Below are 22,171 nucleotides of genomic sequence, written 5' to 3'. Positions count from 1 at the left end.
CTGGTTGGAGTCATACCTGTGGGCGGGATTCACATTGCAGTGTTTCGCGAGATTGCGTTGAGTCTTGCGAGGCGATGCGAGTCGGGTAGATCCCAGTAGTGGGGTCTCCCGGCTATCAATGACCACGCTGTGCAGCGGCGAGCTGATGTTTGGGCCATTGGATCATGCCCCAAGTGAATACCAGAGTGTTATTACATTAGAAATAATGTATTGATGAGGAGAGCTGGGGCTGGCTCAGCACACGGAGCTAAATAGCTGGCTTGTAATGCAGAACAAGACAGCAGCACGCGTTCAATTCCCGTACTGGCCTCCCCAAACAGGTGCCGGAATATGGTGACTAGGGGCTTTTTACAGTAACTTCATTGAAGCCTACTTGTGACAATAAGCGATTATTATTAAGTGGAGACCTTTATATATTTAGGCTGATGGGAAGTGGGCAGATGTTTATCAAGTTGTATTACCGGTTGATTAGAGGGAGGAGGTTGTGGGTAGTGAATGAGGTTCAGAGTCGAGAAACACCCTGCTTTTTAATGCCACTGCCGTGTTTTGTTTGGCCTTGGAAAATTTCTTTCCACCAAGGCCGCACTTTAAGTCACTTCCTGCCCAGCAGCAAATGCTCCTCGCAGATCGGGGCGCCAATTTGTCTGGCTGGGAAAACCCACCTCCATCGGGTAAGGCCCCCTCCGGGTCCAATGCTTGGCACTGCCAGTGCGGCACAGCTAGGGTGGCTGGCTGGCAGTTCCAGGATGCCACCCTGCCCTGTCGCCGGCCACCTGGGTCTCTAATGGCCCGGGAGACCCCCCCAGGTGCCATTACGACTGGTCCACATTTTTTGAAACCAGTACTGAACGGTGTCCTGGCGAGGGCTCCCAGGCGTGACCAGTGTCCCCCAGACGCTGGGTATTTAGAGCCATTCGTCTAAACTAAATATGCAGATCTGGATCTTGCCCAGTGAGGGTGTGAACCAGATCACGCCGGACCGAGCGAGTCAGGTGACTCACTATTCACCTGTTGCGCCAGGATCTACACCGGGGGTCGCAGAATCGCGCCCAAATTTTGTTTTAATATTCAATATCCCTATTTGTGCGTGGAATCACTCCTGGAGCAAAGGATCCTTTCCTCATAGTTTTACAAATTAAAAAGCGTTTGGGTTCTTCTCCACTATCCCAGCAAAAGTTGGGGTCTGCTCCGGGATCGTACTACTGTTACTGGGCTAGTTTTCAATTATAGATTTTTTTGATTAATTGAATTTAAATTTCACCAGTTGCTTTGGTGGGATTTGAACCCATGTCCCGGGAGCATTAACCCGGGCCTCTGGATTACTAGTCCATTGACATTACCTCTGCTTCACCATCTGTCCAAAATGATATCAAAGTAGTGCCACATGCTGATGGACACTAGGATCATACTTTTGCTCGACACTTAACACCAATATGGGGCAGCACGGTGGCGCAGTGGTTAGCACTGCTGCCTCACGACGCTGAGGTCCCAGGTTCGATCCCGGCTCAGGGTCACAGCCATGTGGAGTTTGCACATTCTCCCCGTGTTTGCGTGGGTTTCACCCCCACAACCCAAAGATGTGCAGAGTAGGTGGATTGGCCACGCTAAATTGCCCCTTAATTGGAAGAAAGTAAATTGGGTACTCTAAATTTATTTTAAAAATACGGCACCTGGCATGCCTCACACAAAGTGTGATGTGGAGATGCCGGCACAAAGCCATGGATCCGGTTTTGGACATCTGACTGCACGCGCTGAACCCAAAAAGGTAACTACTCCTTTCTGTTTAAATTCTGTACATAGCTGTCACGCACGGTTAAGATTCATTCCGCAATATATTGGAACAATGTGTAATTTGTGTAATTGGAAGACTATTAGTTCTAAGTTATCAGAGACAGACTCATAAAACATAAAATTTTACAATGAGATTAATGCGTCATGCTCTTATTACATCAGGTTAAAGACGGAAGTCATCCATCCTTCGTTGGAAATGCTTTTTTTTCCCCCCAAAGCAAAGTACTTTGGCTGTATCTGGGTCTCTATATCCGATACTCAGTTGTTCAACTTAAAATACTTTAGCAATAAAAACTGAAAATCCTGGAAATACTCAGCAGTTTAAAAGCAGCATCTGTGAAGAGAAAAACAGAATTATTGTTTCTGGTTGATGAACTTGCATCAAAATTTATAACTAATGCGTTAAAAAAAAAGTTCCTGCAGTTTCCCGGTGCTCTTGCGAACTTTGGTGGTTTCATTAATGCACTGACCTTGCGACTGGCAGGCATAGGAAAGCTGCTTTTGTTTTTTGCTTAGTATTAAAGTGTTACAAGATTCCTGGGTGCTCAAGTGAAAGAGTTGCCTTGTCCACATTGATGGAGACTGATGCCAATGTTTGCAAGGAATGGTCTTTGGAATGGAAACATTGCTAATATATCTGGAAAATTATCGAGTTTAAATAAAGGTTTGGGTAGTAGGGTTGGAAGCCTGACATACTGGATTGTGAGATTCAAAAAAAGTGATGAAAAGTTAACTTGAGATAAGAAGTTATTATTTTTTTGAATGTTGATGAGGCAAGATATGACAGAGAAGGCATTTAGCTGTAGGAAGAAAGCTAGAGATCATCTTAGTAACTGTCATGAAAGTTTGTGCTGCAAGGTTTTTCAAAGAGAATAGATAATGACATAGTTTAATGAAAACAGCTCTTCTTGGAGTTAATTAGCACAGTAATGTATTTAAATATTGCACTAGTGGTTTTTCTTCTCCAGGTCTACTTCAATGCCTCAATTTAAAACAAAAAGGCTGACAAGGAATTGAAAAGGGATAAATCTATGCAAACCATTCACCACCAGGCCAAACAAGCTAGGAAAGCATTTTTATTTATCAAGGTTTTATTATTTAGTACAAAATGACAAACATAGGCGTTTCACACTGGACAAACAATACTAAACTGGTCACAGTTTGAGAGGGAAGTCTACATTACTTTCAATTATTTCAACTGAATCAAGAACAATTTCAAAAGTACATTAAGAAATATTAGATACAAATATTCCTATAAAGAAAAACTGGAGAGGGACTGGATAATGAAGCAAGATTACTGAGGTACTTTGTTAAGTATCAAATCAGATTGGCCATGTACTGTAATTTTGCATCACAAGGTGCAGCCCACATCATTCTAACATCCAGGACGAGTCCACATTTTTTACATATGTAGCCAGTTACTGTGTAGCTTGTCTTCCGCAACCTGCATGTGAAACCTAAGGATGCAATTACAGTGCATGCACAACTGCCACATAGAAATACTTGGGCTAACTTAGAAATAGAAGGGGCACTTGCTGTGGCTGGGTGTATCAAAACAGTACAACCTCACAATTTGTTTATCGCTTGGTACGTAGACCAGATATATGTACGCAGACATATGTTAAATTCTGGAATTTGAAGTCTTTCAGAAACTTTTATGGGGAGGAGAAGCACTTTATTTAGTGTACCTTTTCAGGAGTCAAAGTTAATAACAGAGATCCCAGTCATTTCTTAGTGCATCTTTTCCCACATTTCCAACAGGTCTTCATTCATGTTAACTTTGGCAGATGACAGAAAATGGAAGTAGACAGGTTAAGAAATCTTTTGAAAATGAAGAATCACCATGACTCAACTGAGGCCCTTTACTTCTGAAAGCACTGACCACCATAGGTGGCACTGAATTATTGAAATACTTTCTCATAACTGAAGTAGTCATTTTGCACTCAGTTAAGTCTTTATTTAAAAAAAAACATTCTCTTTGCCCTCCCTCCCTACATTCATCCAGACCTCTGCCACTTACAACCAGCTATTAGGTGGCATTAAAAAAATGACATGTTCATTTCTGCACCCTCCTGTTGGTTCCACTTGTTGGGTAGTCTGTAGTGAATAACATCAGCAAGTACTGAAAGCAATGCTACTCATGGCATTTTCAAAAATGCATTATTCCATGTTAAGGTTTTCACAGGCTGCATCTCACAATTCCCAATGCAGATATACACGGATGAAACATTTATTTTGTTATCTTCACATTTACCACCTTTAATCACAATTTGGGATATCAGACAAATCTTTTTCAGATTTTTCTTTGATTGACCTGCATTCAAGAAACCACACACACATTCCCTCTATCAGCTCTGCTACTCGTTCAAAAGCGAAAGGCATTATTTGCAATGAATGATCAAAATAGTGGAACATAAGTTACTCTTCTTTCAGGTAGGTGGCAGTTCTCTCCCCCCCCCCCCCCAATTCATGCACACAATTTGAAATTTACATCAGTTACACCCTCTATGAAAGCGTTGTTTCCACTCTAACCATTGCGGGAGCTACACTGTTTTTAAAAATAGCTATATCTGAAAAACAAAATGGTCTCTTGCACAACCAACATTGCAATGATTTTCAATAAGTTAACGAACTCCAAATACTTCTCGTCGTAGCTAGAATGAGACAATTTGCACTTTGATAGAACGCCATTCAGAATGGCTATGGGCCAAAGATCTTTCACACCAATGGACAACACTTTGCCAAGACCATAAGATAAAATTCACCATAAGGCAATAATGAATATATTAAATACTTGTAAAGTGTCTGCTTTCATCACTGTACCGGACTTTCACTTCTTGGACTTTGAACACAATATTGTATGTAGGCACATTACAGACTTGTGCAGGCTGGAATTGACAAGTCACAATCACATATTTTTCTGCATTTGAACAAAATTTTCAACATTTCCAACTATTTTGAAGGTTTCAAAAGGGCATTAATATGTAACACAGTAATTCAAGTATGTTGGGTCAACTGATAATATGTGCAAAACATTAACCACATTGATAACCATCTTATTTTCAGAATAGTTTACAATGTATTAAAACACTACAGATCAAAATGATACTTACAGTGCAGTGAATGTGCATTAAATGAAGGGGAAAATGCCTGTTGGAATGTGCAACAGAACAATTTTTTTCTGAATGAGGTGGACTCACTAATAGCTCATTATGGAATAAAATGTTTTGATGTCTTCTTAAAAGTGGGTGGCTCAAATGCAGTGATTATATCATACAGCAAAAATCACAACTTAATATGAAGTATTGAAAACAGCAAATTGGAGATAAACTGTAATGAAGTATGGATGTTACTGTACCTATTCACACAAAACAAAGAAATGTCACTAATACTAATCCTGACAAAATGTATATGCACCAAAGAGGCATTTCGCTTGGTTTTAAGAGTGGCTGATGAACAAATTACTCCCAATGGAAGTATAAAATACTGTGCAATATAAAACGGAGTTCTAGAAATCAGCCTATGCAGATTTGCAAAAGTGAATGTCCTCGATAGTTATTTTAAAGTCCTGAATATAAAATCTTACAGGCACAGAATGTTGTCATCCATTACCATCTTATAAAGTGTAGTGTAGACTTCACCAGCTAAATGACCACAAAAATAAATATATTTCACCATCTAGTGGTTACTTCCTAGGTTGCGTCAGAGTGCTTCTTTCTGACAATCTAGGCAGTCCAGGAAATCTACAACATACAAACTACAGGAGTTTTAACATTATTACAGCATCAATCTTATAACTTATATTTACAAAGTAACAGCAAAAATATTGTACCACTATTTTTCTTCTTTACAACAGGAATTCCTTATGCAATTCGGACTTTTAATTCCAAGCTGTAGGTGAAGCCACAGTCCGGGAGTAATAGAGGGCAGTCACATACAAGGAATGTTGCAATTTACAAATGTGCAATTGGCTGTCCAAATACTGGGTCCTTATTCTATTTCATAGTGAAGTCACATATATGTAACATGCACGAAAGCGATGTCTAACCCATATACACTCCAGTCTAGTCAATATATAAAAAAGCATATTTAGATTCATACAAGACGGCAAATCTGCACAAATAGAAGTTATGCTTATTTTCAACTTTAAAGTAAAAAATATACCTATTGTAGATCCAACACATTTAACCCAGTCATTTTGCCTGGAGCTTTGGGTTGGAGAATGCATACATATCATTTGTCCTCCTCAATGGACAAATTTTGTTCTTTAAAATATCAGAAAGAAAATCTGCATGTTTTTCTTTTATAAAAGTTGATCTTATTCAAGAACGTGACTATTAACTATAAGCAATGAATGCTATTTTAAAAATATGCACACATGGTTTTTAAATGTCACTGAAAAATGTGCATTTTGTTTTTAAAAAGGTCAAAATTGAGAAATCTGTGGGGCTCTATTTTCCTCCATCCCTATTGCCAGGTAATTTCAGTCACCCATTGCCATTGGGTACTTCACAGGATCAATGTATAGAAATCAGAAGCAGAAACCACGATTGATTTTGGTCTCCCAACCCAGGGGCGCTTAAGTCTTCAACTGCTGCTCTGTTTTCAGTCAGCTGAGTATGTGCAGAGTACGGAGGCCGGTCGGTAGTCACCTAATCTGGTTGGGTTACTCGTTGGATCAATTTGCTACGTCACAGGGGAGTCATAGCTCACTTTTAAATTGGGACAATAATCTTCAATTTCAATCCCATTCTCCTTCTGCTAAGAACACATTCGATTGCTTTTTGTCTATATGCACAATAATTATGGCACAAAAGGAACCCTAAATCACACTGCATGTGGAGGATGTGACAGGTAGTACAGGGACATAGCTGGTTTCCATTCTGATGATTTTAAATTCATTGTTACCCAAAAACTGCACTTCCAGCCTGGTCTTTGGTTCATTTAACTATGCTGAGTTGGACCAAGTGTCAAAAAGATTGACGCCAACACCTGAAATTTAAAATAATGAAAATTTCTACATACAAATATATATATAAAAGCAAAAGTACAATTGAAACATTGGCAAAACTTCCAAATATAATTTTCCTTTGCAAAACCCAAAAAAAATCACAAGATTGAGTAGATTTTGGGTTCAGTTTTTGTTTGTCTTGTGAAGTCTATGACGTCCAATTATGAAGCATTAAGGAAAGATAGAAAAGGGATTGCACATCGACAACAGAACAAAGGTTGATAAACATTAGCAGCAGTAGGACAGTTTTTTTTCTCAAAACACACACACTTATTACAGTTTCTTCTGTGACAGCACTTTTTGTTTCAATTAGTACAAATATAGAGTAAGTGCAGCATTTTACAATGCACCACATCTTTTGGAACATACATGACTTCTCTATGGTTTCCTGGCTACAGTATCCAAGAACAGCCCAAGATGCTTTGGAAAGGGAAATATTAATAACACCTCACTTATGTTTTCTGAGGCACGACCCCTTCTGACACCTTGAACTGCACACCTGTCTTCAAATTCCTGGCTTCCCACCATGGCTGATTCTACCTCGAGGTCCTCAGCAAAACAATTGTGGGGAGTTGGATCATCAGCCACTAGAATTCAACACCTGAGGGTAGGATCTTTGCAACTAAGCTAACAGGTTTGCTCCTCATAATGCCCATTGTAACAGTACGAACTTCCTTGTTTTTGTCTACTGAATTGATATGCAGCTTTTATTTAAGCCATCTGAAGTGTGACTGATATAACGCACAAACTTACGGAACTCCAACCCCTTCACTAACTTAAAACTGATTTTGGTTTGAACAAGAAACACTTAGGCTGGTGTTACGTCTATTAATATTAATCAGGCCACTGAAGGGGTTAAATGCCAGTCACAAATGATTAATGGCTTGCACAGAGTAAAATACATGACTGAAAATGTACAAATATATACTGCGTTTACTTCTAGTCTTATTATTCAGTCCATCAACGACAAGGAGGATCGAGAGTCACTGCATCATAGAAACACAAGGCATATATGACGTAGCAATCACCCAAATACATAGCTGTTGTGCCATTAGAAATTATTTCAATGCCACATTATATTGCAGTGGAACTCTACATTCCTGTAGGACATTCTCACAAAAATACATCTGTTATTAGTTCAGATTATACTACACAGAACAAGAATAAAGTTTCCATTTTCTCTCAATATAATACACCATGGACTGTGACTTATTGCTGCTTTTAACCATTGCATGAACACCTACAGCTTTATTAATAGATTTGTTGATTTTTTTCTTTTTACATAGAGTATTTGAAGTTCGTGGAAACTGTAAACGTCATTAAAATTTCAGAAATACAAACTTGGCAAGGATTGCAGACAATTAAGCCAATCTAACTCAATAGTATTAACTTTTTTTATATTTTGCAAGCCTGGTCAATTCCCTGGGTAGTAACGCATACATACAGCACTTGTGATCTCCCATCATTGCTCAAGAACACACATTTCTTCCCCCATTCAGTCCAGCACCTCAGCCGGCCTCATGGAGCTGACCGTTGGGAGTTGTGGTAAGGTTCCCCAAATGTTAATCAGACTTGTTGCGATTTAACTGCTGTCGTGGACTTAAGTGATGTGGATATGATCGCACCTTCAGAACAAATGAAAACACCTTTGTGCTGGGTTCATTGTGAGAAGATGCGAGCACGTTCACTTCCTGCTTTCATTTCTACTTTTCACTCCACAGCCTCCAAGAATAAATTAAGCTGGAACAAAATAATATTTTCAATTTGGTCCTCTTGCAGCCAGTTTTATTTTTTTAAACAAAATCACAATCTCATTAAAATTTTGGGGAAGCCACAAGTTGCAATCAAAACCACGTGAGAGGGTTAAATAGATGCAGTCGGGGAGTCCATGGCACAAGTAGAAAATAAGAGGAAGCAACATGGCAATGGTCGAAGTTTCAAGAAGGAGTATGTACATAGAGTGCATGAATAAATAATGCAAATGGGAAGAAACATAAAACAACCATCGTCCACCAATAAGTACGGCCAGTCCAGTCTTGGACCGAATTTAAGTCTTTAATATGCTAATTTTCCTCAGCCCTAGCAGCCTCACAACATTCAAAATCCAAATTAATTAAAAAAAAAAATCAAAATAATGAACTGGGAAAGTAAGCAACAAAGTCAGATCAATGCTTTCAGTCTATTTTAAATACATGAATTAGAAACGTATGGGACTATTTATTGAGTTATCAATTTTTCCCCAGATGGCAGTGTTCAACATTAATCTAAAGAATGGTCAGGTTTGTGCGCCCAATTATCCTTTCTAGGTGCCGAAACAAAATTCCTCCTCCCTCCTTTTTCCAACAAAAAGCAAAACACTCCCAAACCTATGAGCAAAGGGACAAAATGAAAAGAAAAGAATGTTTTAAAAAATAAATTTAGTGTACCCAATTCATATTTTCCAATTAAGGGACAATTTAGCGTGGCCAATCCACCTACCCTGCACATCTTTGGGTTGTGTGGACGAAACCCACGCAAACACGGGGAGAATGTGCAAACTCCACACGGACAGTGACCCAGAGCCGGGATCAAACCTGGGACCTCGGCGCCGTGAGGCAGCAGTGCTAACCACTGTGCCACCGTGCTGCCCGGAAATGTCTGTTTTTCTGTGTAATTAATGACCTGCTAATGAAATTGTGCATTTCAACATTGCACCTCTCTTGAGCAGTTAAATAGAGAGAGCAGACATTCTGCAGATTCTGGCTGAAAATAAGTATTTCACACCAAAGAGATTACGGGATAAGGTATAATGGCCGCACATGAGAAATTCAGCAGTTCTAACCAATGATGCTTCAATCTTCACAAGAAAAGTGAAAAACCAGGTTCATTCTTTAAGGAGCTCGAGTCTGGAGGTATTAAAATAATACTATTCAGGTGCTGGTAAGGGAGGCAGAATTTTTCAAAACACAATCAGGCCAAACAGACAATATCAAGCTTCATTCCAACAGCGAATGCTGCTCACCAGAACAAAAGTAGACTCCCTAAATGGCATGAAACACAAGCTACAACTGCCCCCCCCCCCCCCCCCCCCACCAGAGCCCCGAGATTTAAAATGCCAATTTGCCAGCAAGTGGTACACTTGGACGCTGGTGATATGCAACACACAATGTTCAACACTGTTCAGAATTTTTGGTTCACTGCATCCTGATTCCCACAGCCTATTTTAGCAGATGTCACTACTCGCCCCTGTAGTAACACCGCAAGTTTCAATTCATCAGAATACCATTTGAGATAAGTGGTTGTTAGAATATGGACATTTCCAAAAGTTACCCAAGACTTGTCCTATACAACAACAAAGAAAAATGACCCTGAGAACATACCAATTCTACACTTATTGTATTTTAAACATGGTATCAAGGATTACTTTCCCCCCAGAAGTGACTGGAAGGGATATGTTATTAAACTGCAGCTTAACTGCATTTAAAGAACATTCCTACAAAAATTGCTGGTTACTATGGACAATCTGTTTTATCACTACTAAATAATTTAATCAGAGGGCACATCTAAGGTCGCTGCAGAGCTTTGGTTTAATTTTTGTGCCTAGAAATTAATGGACTGCCTACCCATGAACGTAGTGGGATTGATGAGAGGAATCCAAGGTTCTTGTTAAAAAGACTTTGGCCATGAAATGAATTTTCCTCACGCAATAATTGCAACAAATTCATCCTCTCAGATCTTATATCTGTTTTTATTATGCTCGGAGCATTTAACGGCTAAAATGCATAGCTTGCAGGTGGGGACAGTTGTCCTGGAATTACATTGTGTTCACCAGAACACAATTAATAACAATAACATTGTCGAAGGTTTGCAAAGTACTCTGGCATAGACATGATACAGAGTTTCATGCAAGATTGTGCCTTCTCAGTATTAAACCAGGATTTCAGTCAATAGATGATTCATATAAAAAGTAAAACTAAAATGGCTACTGTAAAATAGCAGCACAAATATACAATTTTTACTTCATTGCAAAATCTAAATTTTAAGAAGGAAATGGCTCTCATGTTCCGGAGGGGCTAGGTAGCTCAATTGTTCATTACGGTGCAAATGACAGACTGTACAACTCGGGAGTACTTCTGGATTCATTCACAACTTAAAAGGCAGTGTTTTTGATGCAATTGCAAACATCCCCTTCATCTTTACACATGAAGACGGAGATGAACTAAAAGGTAGAATCTGGCATTGGTAAATCAGATAAAGTGGAATTTCCATTCTGTCCCCTGCTAACAAATCATAGCGTTTATACTTTTCAAAAAGAACGAACAATCTGATGATCTGTTTTTGTAATGTGCGTTAAGGGATAAATATTGGCCTGGACACCTACTCTTTTTGGAGGGATCGTTTGTGTCCACCTGAAAGGTTTAATGTTTGATTGGAAAGACGGCACGTTCAGCAGTGCAGCAACTCACTCGTCAGCACAGTTACGAGCTCGAGGCCTAGAATGGATTTTTAATACTGATTGGAAAGCTGCAACATTGCTACCACTCAGCCAAGGCTGACATCATTAGATGAAAGAAAAAGACAACTTAACAATTTCCTTTACTGACGTGGTTAATTACCAAGTAATTAAACTTTGCTGAATGCATTTATCATTACAGCATTCAGGTAGCCAGCTGTATTACTGTGACAAAGGACAAAAGGCTACTGACATTCAAACCAAGGAATCTTGAAAAATGGATAGCTCTGGAAGTGTAAATATTAAGGGATGTGGAACATTTAAAAAAAGAAAAACAATTTAAATTGGGAAAGCACCTTTTAGTAAGAAAATTACCATAAACATTAAGAGCACTGCATGTCGAAAGAAATTCTCAGTTTGAGAACTAAGTGGGATGTAAAATGATTCTAATGACAGTGACCCTTATGGACAGTCTAAAAATACAGAATAGTTAATAATACTTTGCTTTTTGATAGTTATCTTAACATTATTTTAACAATAAATGGGACCATTGGAGCAACATGTAGAAGAAAATCACTCACTTGATGGGGGATCTGATGACTAGGATTTTCAGCAACATTTTAAAAATAGTGTGACACAAATGGCTTCAAGTTTATTATCGGTTTGCTACCACTCACGATGCAAACTGCAATTTTAAGTTTGCGTTACTCTCGCAGAGACAGATAGCAAATCTGTTTTCTCAACGTACTGGGACAGTTTTTAAAGTAACACAGTGATGTGGTACGAGAGAAAGTTAGTAATGCTCGAGAGCACAGACCCTTTGCAGTGCAAGATTGTGATAGTTTTGTTTTATTCAATATACACGCGGGAAGTCAAAGGTTGCTGCAGCCCCCAGCCACCCAAACAATGTTGCGTTACCATCCAAATTAAACTGCAACTCAAACGTATGATATGGAAAATTGCTTCGCTGCACCGCAGAATGTTCTACAAAGGATAGTGCAGCTAAACAATTTAAACACCTCCTTCAACGATACTTCATGGGAGAGGATTCCAATCACATAGCATGTTAAGTTTCATCGTCATTTCCCAACGATGAACATAAATTTTAACTACAGGTAGCCTACTCCTTTAGATATGCAGGATTACCATCTGTGACAAACTAAAAGTGTTTTGATAAAGGAAGAAGTTCTAAATGTTTGACTTAATGGCCAGTTAACTAGCCAGCAGCAAGTGGATATATCAGTGAATGAATTTCAACTGGACCATGGCTTGGATACCTCGGTGACCTCTCCTAGCTTCTTTTAAGAGAGATTTAGCAGCTATTAAAAATAATTGTACTTTTTACTTGGGAGGAAGGGGGGGGGGGGTTCTTCTCTTATGCAAGGCTTTAATGTAAAAGAAATTCAAAATTTCCACAACCCTTATGTTCATGGAAATACAAAACCTATCTGGTCCATGCAGTACCCTTTTATTAACACTAGATATACAACAAAATATTTACCACAAACCATAATCTAGTGGCATAAACACAGCAACTGGCTCACATTTTGGTATAAGGAGTCCCTGGGACCCAGTTTCAGCAATCCCTAGTACTATCCTGGTCCTAGTGATTGGATAATATGTGCCCTCTCCTGGCACCCAGATCATTATTTTGTGCCAGTTCAAAATGGCTCAAGGTTGGCTCACCTCTGGTGGTTGGATCCAAAAAAAGGGGCAGACAAACAGTTGATACGAAATGGGATTTCCTTAAATTGTATAGTTCATATTTGCCCAAACCATTCATAGGCTCTGCTATTCCATGTTTCTCTTAATTAGCCACGAAAATAGCTTCCTCCATCATTAAGATGGTTTGGTTAAATCGAAGAGACAACTAGAGATCTGTCACTCACAAAATGCACACACACACACACATACACCCTTGTCCAAAAGGTACACTGATCAGCTTCAGAGAGATGCAGGAAATGGCTGGCGTTGGGCTTTAAACACCATGCACAATTTAAAAAATGACCATGTCTATGACTGGAGTAAATGCCATGAATGAGACTTGTTGGTGACATCATTATGAATCCAATTTCACAGACAAGACGAATACAAAAACTGAACAGGTGAAAAGGTTGCTCTGTAAAGTGTGGGGAAGTCTCCTCTCCATGTGACATCCAAAGAGGGTTAAGATCCTATCCATGTATCTGGGCCCAAAAATAAACGGTTCTTTCCTCTCAAGAAACAAATACACACTGTAAATAAATAGAAGACATCACTGATGTCATGCCAAAAAATTAGATTTCCAGTAACTTTTTAAAGTAAAATATAAATAAAATATTCTGTAAGATGCCTAGCTCTCACTGAGATAACGATTCTGAATGAAGGGTTGCAGGGTGGTGCAATGTGTGAGCGCTGAGCAAGCTGTTCACATCTCCAACATCAATACTTCCAAAATCCGTCACAGCAACAGACATTTTTGCCTGAGCAATGTGCGAGGTGTGGTTTTCAAAATCCACGCTGCCAGGATTATCAGGCAGTCCGGCGCTGAATGCTTTCGGCAGAGAGAAATCCATCTTCAATTTTTTGGTGGACATCTCCAACGCTGGTCTGTCCAGAATGACTTGATCCAGTTCCAGCTGGAAAAACCCAGATTCTGCTTGACTTAAGGTGACAGTGTCACAGTCATGTGTGGGTGAAACTCCTCCTTGTCCACAGATGGGATCCAGCGAACAGCTCGTCTCCGATCGGTTCACTGGAGGACTGCAGTACTCAAACATCTGGCTGTTACCACTCATGGTGCAAACTGCAATTTCGACATCTTGTTCTTCTGTAAGAAAATGTTTGTGTTGAGGGGGGGGTGAATAAAAAAAATAAAAAAATCAATAAGCAATAATTTGACATGACATACATTTGAACATCTATGCAGAGGAATTATTCTCACAATAATAGGGAACAAGTAAATGTGATATACCTTAATTTTCACAAAGCATTCAATAAGGTGCCACATAAAAAGTTAATAAGCAAAGCCTCAGAGTTTGGGTAATATATTAGCATGGAGAGAGGATAGGTGAACAGAGAGGAATCAAAGAGTGGGCATAAACGGGGCATTCTCAAGTTAGCAGGATGTGACTACTGGAGTGCCACTAGTATCAGTGCTAGGACCTCAGCTATTTACAATCTATATTAGTAACTGAGAAAGAGACTGAAAGTTTGCTGAGTATAGAAAACTAGGTGGAAAAGTAAGGTGTGAGGAGGACCCAGAGAGGTTGCAAAGGGATATATAGCCAGGTCAAGTGAGTGGGCAACAAGATGGTAGATACAGTATAATGTGGGGAAGTAAGTTATTCACTTTGGTCATAGAAATATGCAATAAGAATAATTTTTAAAAAGATGAGGAAATTATAAATGTTGACGTTCGGAGAGACTTGGATGTGCTCCTACAAGGATCGCAGAAAGCTAGCTTTAGGTACAGCAAATAATTAGGAGGGCAAATTGTATGTTGACCTTTATTGTAAGGAGATTGGAGTGCAGGGATAAAGAAGTCTTGCTATAATTGTACATGGCTTTGATGAGACCACTCCTGGAGTACCAAGTGCAATTGGGATGGATGAGTCGGCTGTCCTATGACTAGAGGCTGGGTAAATGAGCACCACATTTTCTGGAGTTTAGAGGAATGAGAGGCGATATTGGAATATAGACGGTTCTGAATGGAGTTGACAGTAGGCATTGAGAGGGGGTCACTGCTGGCTGGGGAATCTAGAACTTGTGGCCAGTGTCTGAAGATAAGGGACGGAGATAAGGAGAAATTTCTTGACTCTAAAAGATTGTGAATCTTTGGAATTCTTACTCCAGAACATTGTGGATGCGCTATCATTGACAACATTTAATGCTGTGATAGACAGATTGTTGGTCTCTTGTGGAATCGAGGGATATGGGGAGCAGGTGGAAAAATGCAGTTGAAGGCCAAGTCAACCGTGACCAATTAATGGCAGAGCAAGCCCAACAGACCATCTAGTCGGCTCCTGCTCCGATCTCGTGTTCTACAGACATACAACTAAATTCGATATTATATCAGTAGTACCTCAAGGAAAGTTAGGGCCATGGAGCCATTTGGAAAAATAAATTACATTAAGGGCAGGTGCAAATTTAAATCTGAGATATTTATCGAACTGCAGAATACAGAAATAGTGTAAAAATAGAATAATCTCAATGCTCCAGCCAATGCTCTGGCAAGAAAATCCACACATTATTAATCCTGCTCAGGGACCCAATGTACATCACCCAAGATGTTCCATTGGATTAAGAGACAAATCCAATTGGGTTACAGTATACTGGCCAGAATTTTACATATGAACAAATCACAGATTGTGAGCACAGAGCGGCAAGAAGGAAACTGTAGCTTTTATGTTTAACCACAACGTGGAGATGCCGGCGTTGGACTGGGGTGGGCACAGTAAGAAGACTTATAACACCAGGTTACAGTCCAACAAGTTTATTTAGAATCACTAGCTTTCAGAGCACTGCTCCTTCATCAGGTGAAGGAGCTTTGCTCCGAAAGCTAGTAATTCCAAATAAACCTGTTGGACTTTAACCTGGTGTTGTAAGACGACTTTATTATGTTTACATCAGAGGAAAATGAAAAAAAAAAACAAGCAAGAGTCAATACACTTTAAAGTGCTCTGGGGTTTGAGGGTTATAAGCTTTACCTACAAGCACTTATGTTGTATCTGGGCACAGGGAAGCGATTACCTGAGTTCTGAAGGACTAGTGGATCCTGCTCGGAGTCCAGTCTACTGGTTGTGGAGGAGATGGGCGGAGAGTTTGGAGGTCGACTGCAACTCTCGCCCTCAAAGCTGTCCAATTCCTGATCCATGTAATCTCTTCCCAAAGGGAGACAAAATAAATGTTAGTGTCGCTTAAAAGCAAATTCCAAGCAAGATGGGAACAAAAATATGGAGAAATCAATCATATCTTGCGAAAATTCAGTTTTGAAACGTACAAATTGCAGATACTTCTCTTGAACCTGAATAGGTTGAGTTCACAATGGGAAATCAAACAGCCATGTGGTCCATGCAGCTCATTCTTCCACCATGTGCTCCACCCCAACCATCATTTACATCCCAACACAAGGGAAAAATCAGACCCCCCTCCTTTTTAAAAAAAAAAAGGTTTTGGACAGATATTAATCATATTAAACCCAGATCTTAAAAGTTACACCAACTTCCACACATTAAAATGTGTCCACAAGAAACCTCAATTAATCAGCCAAACTTCAGCAAGGAGACATGTAATGGTCATGAATAATTTATAGTCACACGTGATCTTCAGTTCGTTCGGGCAGCGTGACAAGCTGTCATTTAATTCAGTGTCTAACTCATTATATTACCTTCCTTTTGCCAAGGGATATACAAAGTGTTTCCTCTAAATTCCAGCCCTGACAAAATCTGACAGCAGATGATTTTCCATCTGACAGCAGATCACCAAGAGTGTACATCATGCACAAATGCAGCAATTGCCATAATGAGTGCACGTGTGGGGTAAGGTGGGTTACAGTAAATACCATTCACCTTTTAAAAAATGGATTCACAATGGTTTGTAATTTCCAGATTAAAAGGATGACACAGATTGTATGTATTCGACATATCAGTGGGTTTTGCACTGCTTTGTCCATAGAAAGAAGTCTTACACCAGGTTAAAGCCCAACAGGTTTGTTTCAAATCACTAGCTTTCGGAGCACTGCTCCTTCAGGTGAATGAAGAAGTATGTTCCAGAAACATATATATAGACAAATTCAAAGATGCAAGACAATGCTTTGAATGCTCGCATTTCAGGTAATGTCCATAGAAAGTCAGGACAAGGTTTATTTCCCTCAGAGGACATCAATGATAGTGTAGTTACAGATGTGGGAGCTCCTTTTATTAGAAATGCACAGTTGCAGGTATGACGGTGTGTCACAGAACGGAAGTGTTCAAACAACAAGTGCTTGTCGCACACATTTGTGTTGTACAGGTTAATTAGTAATAGCATTACAGAAAAATTGTAAGCTCTCTTCACCAGCTGGTTGAAGATCTCTCTCAATTTCTTTTAATTTCAATTGCAGGTCTAGTCCAGTAATTCCTATCAGCATGGATCGTAAACTATTTGGATATTCTGCTATTTTAACTTGATTACATCTTATGTTGTTACCACGCCATAATAGCAGGCCTCTGTATTATATTTCTCAGCATATACAGCCAATTTAAAAAACACAAATAAGTACTCTGATCAAGAGAGCAGTTTGATTGACTGAAATCAGAGCAGAGTGCATGAAGATCACCATCAATACCAGAAGTCATGAATATGTACCACAATAGAACAAATAGTTTCCATGTGACAAGCAAGCATGGTCTGTTTTACTCATGCAATGTTTATTTTCAGCTCCATAGATTTTCCAAATGCACAATTCAGAAAACGTACCGCTTTTAAATGGTTTACAATGGGGGGGGGGGGGTCATGTTATGTGAGCGTTGGAGCGGCTGCGTTTCCGCGAGCTTTGACTACACGTCTTTTACTCGTTTATTTTATCCGAAGGCACATTCCAGAATTATATTTTTTGGGACATAGGTCTTGCACTATCTCCTTAGGTGATCCTGGTTGGCGGGTTATTGATGAAGAGCCAAGCTAAATCTGAGAAAATCCTGGTTTGATTGAGGCATTTTGTGGTGGCCGGGCTGGCGCCCAGCTTGTGGGTGGTGGTTTTGCTTGTGAGCGGGCCTAGGTCTCGCCGGTGATGTCGGTATCAGGATGATGGCTGCCATTGAGAGTGATGCTTGGGACGAGGATCTCTGCTCTGTGGTGAAGTTTTTGGTGCTAACTTTGATGAACTGCTAAGTATCCTGGAGAGAATGGTGGAAGCGCTGGAGAAAATCCTGGTATGTGATTGAGCAATCTTCCTGGTGAGAGCTCGCCTTTGATCCTTAGAAATCCTGCTGCATGGCGTGCAATCCATCCTGACCGACTCGGGCAGTAGGGGTCAGACGAGGAATGCTCATGAGTCGGGTCTCTTGCGACAAGTGGGAGACAAATCCCCGATTCAGTTTGAAAATTGGCTTTAGTAATCTTGATTTGCAGGCTGGGTGCATCGGGTTCAGCTGAGCACATTTCATCCAGTCTTTGCGGTCCGGGGTCAGTTGGATACCCCAATCACTGGTCTTGTTTTGTGGCGTTCCTTCCCATCACCCCCCCCCCCCCCCCCCCCCCCGCCCTCCAAATGCCTCTCCCCGCGGGGGTCCAGGTTCCTAGCCGCCCGTGTGCTGGGGTGGCGGTGGTGAAGACGCTCCGTTCAATGGAACTTCTGAGAGATCCTGAGGGATGTTCGATGACAATGCCATGGCCTTGGCCATTCCAAGCAACATAGGTGGTGTTCTTATCCTGCAGTTCATTCCCTTGTGATGATACTGTTAATTAAATGTTGCTGGCTTTTCTCCTGACAAAGATGTGCGATTTTAAGCTCGAGTGCGAGGGTCGTTTGTTATCCCGTTTTAGCAAAAACCATATTGAATCGGTAAAGTGATATGTGGCTTGTGTGCAGTCATCCTTGCATTCGGGAGACGGGAGTGCATTTTAGACAACCCTTATCTCATATGAAGAGAAGTGCTATATCTAACTCCTTCTTAAAAACATACAGGGCGCTATTCTCCCCCCCCCCCCCAATCGCCGGGTGGGAGAATCGCCGGGGCGCTGCGCGAATCGCGCCACGCCGCCCTGACCCCCGCATGCAATTCCCCCACCCCCCGAAAACCAGCGGTGCGCGATTCGCACCGGGCCTGATCCGCTCGGAGAACCGGCAAGCGGCGATTCTCCGGCCGGATGGGCCGAGCGGCCGCTACAACACGAAAGGTTCCCGCCGGCGCAGTCCACTCCGGGTCGCTGCCAGTGGGAACTCTGCAGGAACACTTGGGGGGCGGCTCATTCACCGGGGTGGCCTCCGATGGGGTCTGGCCCGCGAACGGGGCCCACTGGTCGGCGGGCCGGCCTTCCCCTCCCCGGGCCTACCTATTCCGCACGCGGCCCCAGAACACCGGCTCCATGTTGGTGAGGGGCCGACGTGCGTAAGACGTTCCCTGCGCATGATGGCGCGGCCCAACTGCGCATGCGCGGGTTGGCGCGGCGCCCATTTGGCACCGCGTAAGGACGCTGGCATGAACCGCTCCAGCGCCGTGCTGGCCCCCTGTGGGGCCAGAATAGGTCGTGTCCAGGCCCTGTTTGTGGCGTCGTGAAACGCGACGGCGCGAACATGTGGCCTCAATATCGGAGAATCGCCCCCCACAATCTTTTGGCTTCGACTACTTCCTGTAATAACGAATTCCACAGGTTCATAACTCTCTGGGTGAAGAAACTTCTCCTCATCTCTGTCCTAAATGGTCTACCCCGTACCCTCAGACTGTGGCCCCTGATTCTGGACACATCCACCATTGGGAACATCCTTCCTGCATCTAACCTGTCTCGTCCTGTTAGAATGTTATAGGTTTCTATGAGATCCCCCCTCATTCTTCTGAACTCCAGCGAATACAATCCTAACCAATTCAATCTCTCCTCATAAGTCGGTCCCGTAATCCCGGGAATCAGTCTGGTAAACCTTTGCTATACTCCCTCTAAAGCAAGAACATCCTTCCCCAGATAAGGAGTCCAAAACAGCACACAATATTACAGGTGTGGCCTCACCAAGGCCCTGTATAATTGCAGCAAGATTTCCCTGCTCCTGTACATGAATCATAGAATTTACAGTGCAGAAGGAGGCCATTCAGCCCATCAAGTCTGCACCGGCCCTTACAAAGAGCACCCTACTCAAGCCCACATATCTACCCTATCCCCGTAACCCAGTAACCCCAATTAACCTTTTTGGACACTAAGGGCAATTTAGCATGGCCAATCCAATTAACCCGCACATCTTTGGACTGTGGGAGGAAACCGGAGCACCAGGAGGAAACCCACGCAGACACGGGGAGAACGTGCAGACTCTGCACAGACAGTGACCCAGCCGGGAATCGAACCCGAGACCCTGGAGCTGTGAAGCAATTGTGTTAACCACTGTGCTACCCTCTCGCTATGAAGGCCAATACACTGCTTGCCTTTTTTACCACCTGCTGTACCTGCATGCTTACCTTCAGTGACTGGTGGACAAGGTCACCCAGGTCTCATTGCACATTTCCTTCTGCTAATTTATGGCCATTCAGATAATAGTCCGCCTTCCCGTTTTTGCTACCGAAGAGGATAACCTCGCATTTACCCAAATTATACTGCATCTGCCATTCATTTGCCCACTCACTCACAATGTCTGAAACACATTGAAGAATCTCTGCAACACTCTCCCACCCAGCTTTGCGTCATCTGCAAATTTGAAGATATTACATTTGTTCCCTCATCTAAATCATTAATATATATGGTGAATAGCTGAGGTCCTAGCACCGATCCCTGCAGTACCCCACTAGTCACTGCCTGCCAATTTGAAAAAGACCCGTTAATTCCTACTCTTTGTTTCCTGTCTGCCAACCAGTTTTCTATCCATCTCAATACACTACCCCCAATCCCATGCGCTTTAATTTTACACGCTTATCTCTTATGCAGGACTTTGTCAAAACCTTCTGAAAGTCCAAATACACCACATCCACTGACTCCCCCTTGTCAACTCTACTAATTACATCCTTGAAGAATTCCAGTAGATTTGTCAAGCATGATTTCCCCTTCATAAACCCATGCTGACTCTGTCCGATCATGCCACTGTTTTCTAAGTGGTCTGCTATAAAATCTTTGATAAATGGATTCTAGAGTTTTCCCCACACCGGCACAGGTTTACTAGTCTATAATTCCGTTTACTCTCGACCTCCCTTTTTAAACAGTGGAGTTACATTAGCTAACCTCCAATCGACATGAACTGTTCCAGAGTCCATAGAATCCTGGAAGATGACCAACAATACATTCACTATTTCTAGAGCCACATCCTTCAGTACTCTGGGATGTAGATTATCAGGGGATTAATCATCCTTCAATCCCATCAATTTCACACCAATATTGATCTCCTTCATAGATAGAACACAGAACATTACAGCGCAGTACAGGCCCTTCGGCCCTCGATGTTGCGCCGACCTGTGAAACCACTCTAAAGCACAGCTACACTATTCCCTTATCGTCCATATGTCTATCCAATGACCATTTGAATGCCCTTAGTGTTGGCGAGTCCACTACTGTTGCAGGCAGGGCATTTCACACCCTTACTACTCTTCTGAGTAAAGAACCTATCTCTGACATCTGTCCTATATCTATCTCCCCTCAATTTAAACCGATGTCCCCTCGTGCTAGACATCACCATCTGAGGAAAAAGGCTCTCACTGTCCACCCTATCCAATCCTCTGATCATCTTATATGCCTCAATTAAGTCACCTCTTAACCTTCTTCTCTCTAACGAAAACAGCCTCAAGTCCCTCAGCCTTTCCTCATTAGATCTTCCCTCCATACCAGGCAACATTCTGGTAAATCTACTCTGCACCCTTTCCAATGCTTCCACATCCTTCCTATAATGCAGCGACCAGAATTGCACACAATACTCCAAATGCGGCTGCACCAGAGTTTTGTACAGCTGCAACATGACCTCATGGCTCCAAAACTCAATCCCTCTACCAATAAAAGCTAACACACTGTACGCCTTCTTAACAACCCTCTGAACCTGGGTGGCAACTTTCAGAGATCTATGTACATGGACACCGAGATCTCTCTGCTCATCCACACTACCAAGAATCTTACCATTAGCCCAGTACTCTATCTTATTGTTATTCCTTCCAAAATGAATCACCTCACACTTTTCCGCATTAAACTCCATTTGCCACCTCTCAGCCCAGCGCTGCAGCTTATCTATGTCCCTCTGTAACTTGTAACATCCTTCCGCACTGTCCACAACTCCACCGACTTTAGTGTCATCT

General features: G+C 41.6%; 1 protein-coding gene across 5 annotated transcripts in view; it reads right to left on the bottom strand.

Annotated features, from left to right (window-relative positions):
- Positions 1-10,505: 10,505 nt before the first annotated feature.
- LOC140394918 (mesoderm induction early response protein 2-like) overlaps positions 10,506-22,171 on the bottom strand; it is a 105,641-nt gene continuing 93,975 nt past the window's right edge. For 4 of the 5 annotated variants that reach the window (XM_072482106.1, XM_072482108.1, XM_072482104.1 and 1 more), the window contains 2 exons: positions 15,966-16,096; positions 10,506-14,043 (listed from right to left, as the gene is read on the bottom strand). In XM_072482106.1, coding sequence (XP_072338207.1) covers positions 13,574-14,043; positions 15,966-16,096 — 601 coding nt within the window. In that variant the 3' untranslated portion in view covers positions 10,506-13,573. The remainder of the gene's footprint in view (positions 14,044-15,965; positions 16,097-22,171) is intronic. The other variant, XM_072482105.1, reaches the window with a different exon arrangement.

The sequence above is a fragment of the Scyliorhinus torazame genome, chromosome 18 (genome assembly GCF_047496885.1).
Source record: "Scyliorhinus torazame isolate Kashiwa2021f chromosome 18, sScyTor2.1, whole genome shotgun sequence".
Taxonomy (NCBI): domain Eukaryota; kingdom Metazoa; phylum Chordata; class Chondrichthyes; order Carcharhiniformes; family Scyliorhinidae; genus Scyliorhinus; species Scyliorhinus torazame.
This window is presented reverse-complemented; position numbering and strand designations above follow the sequence as displayed.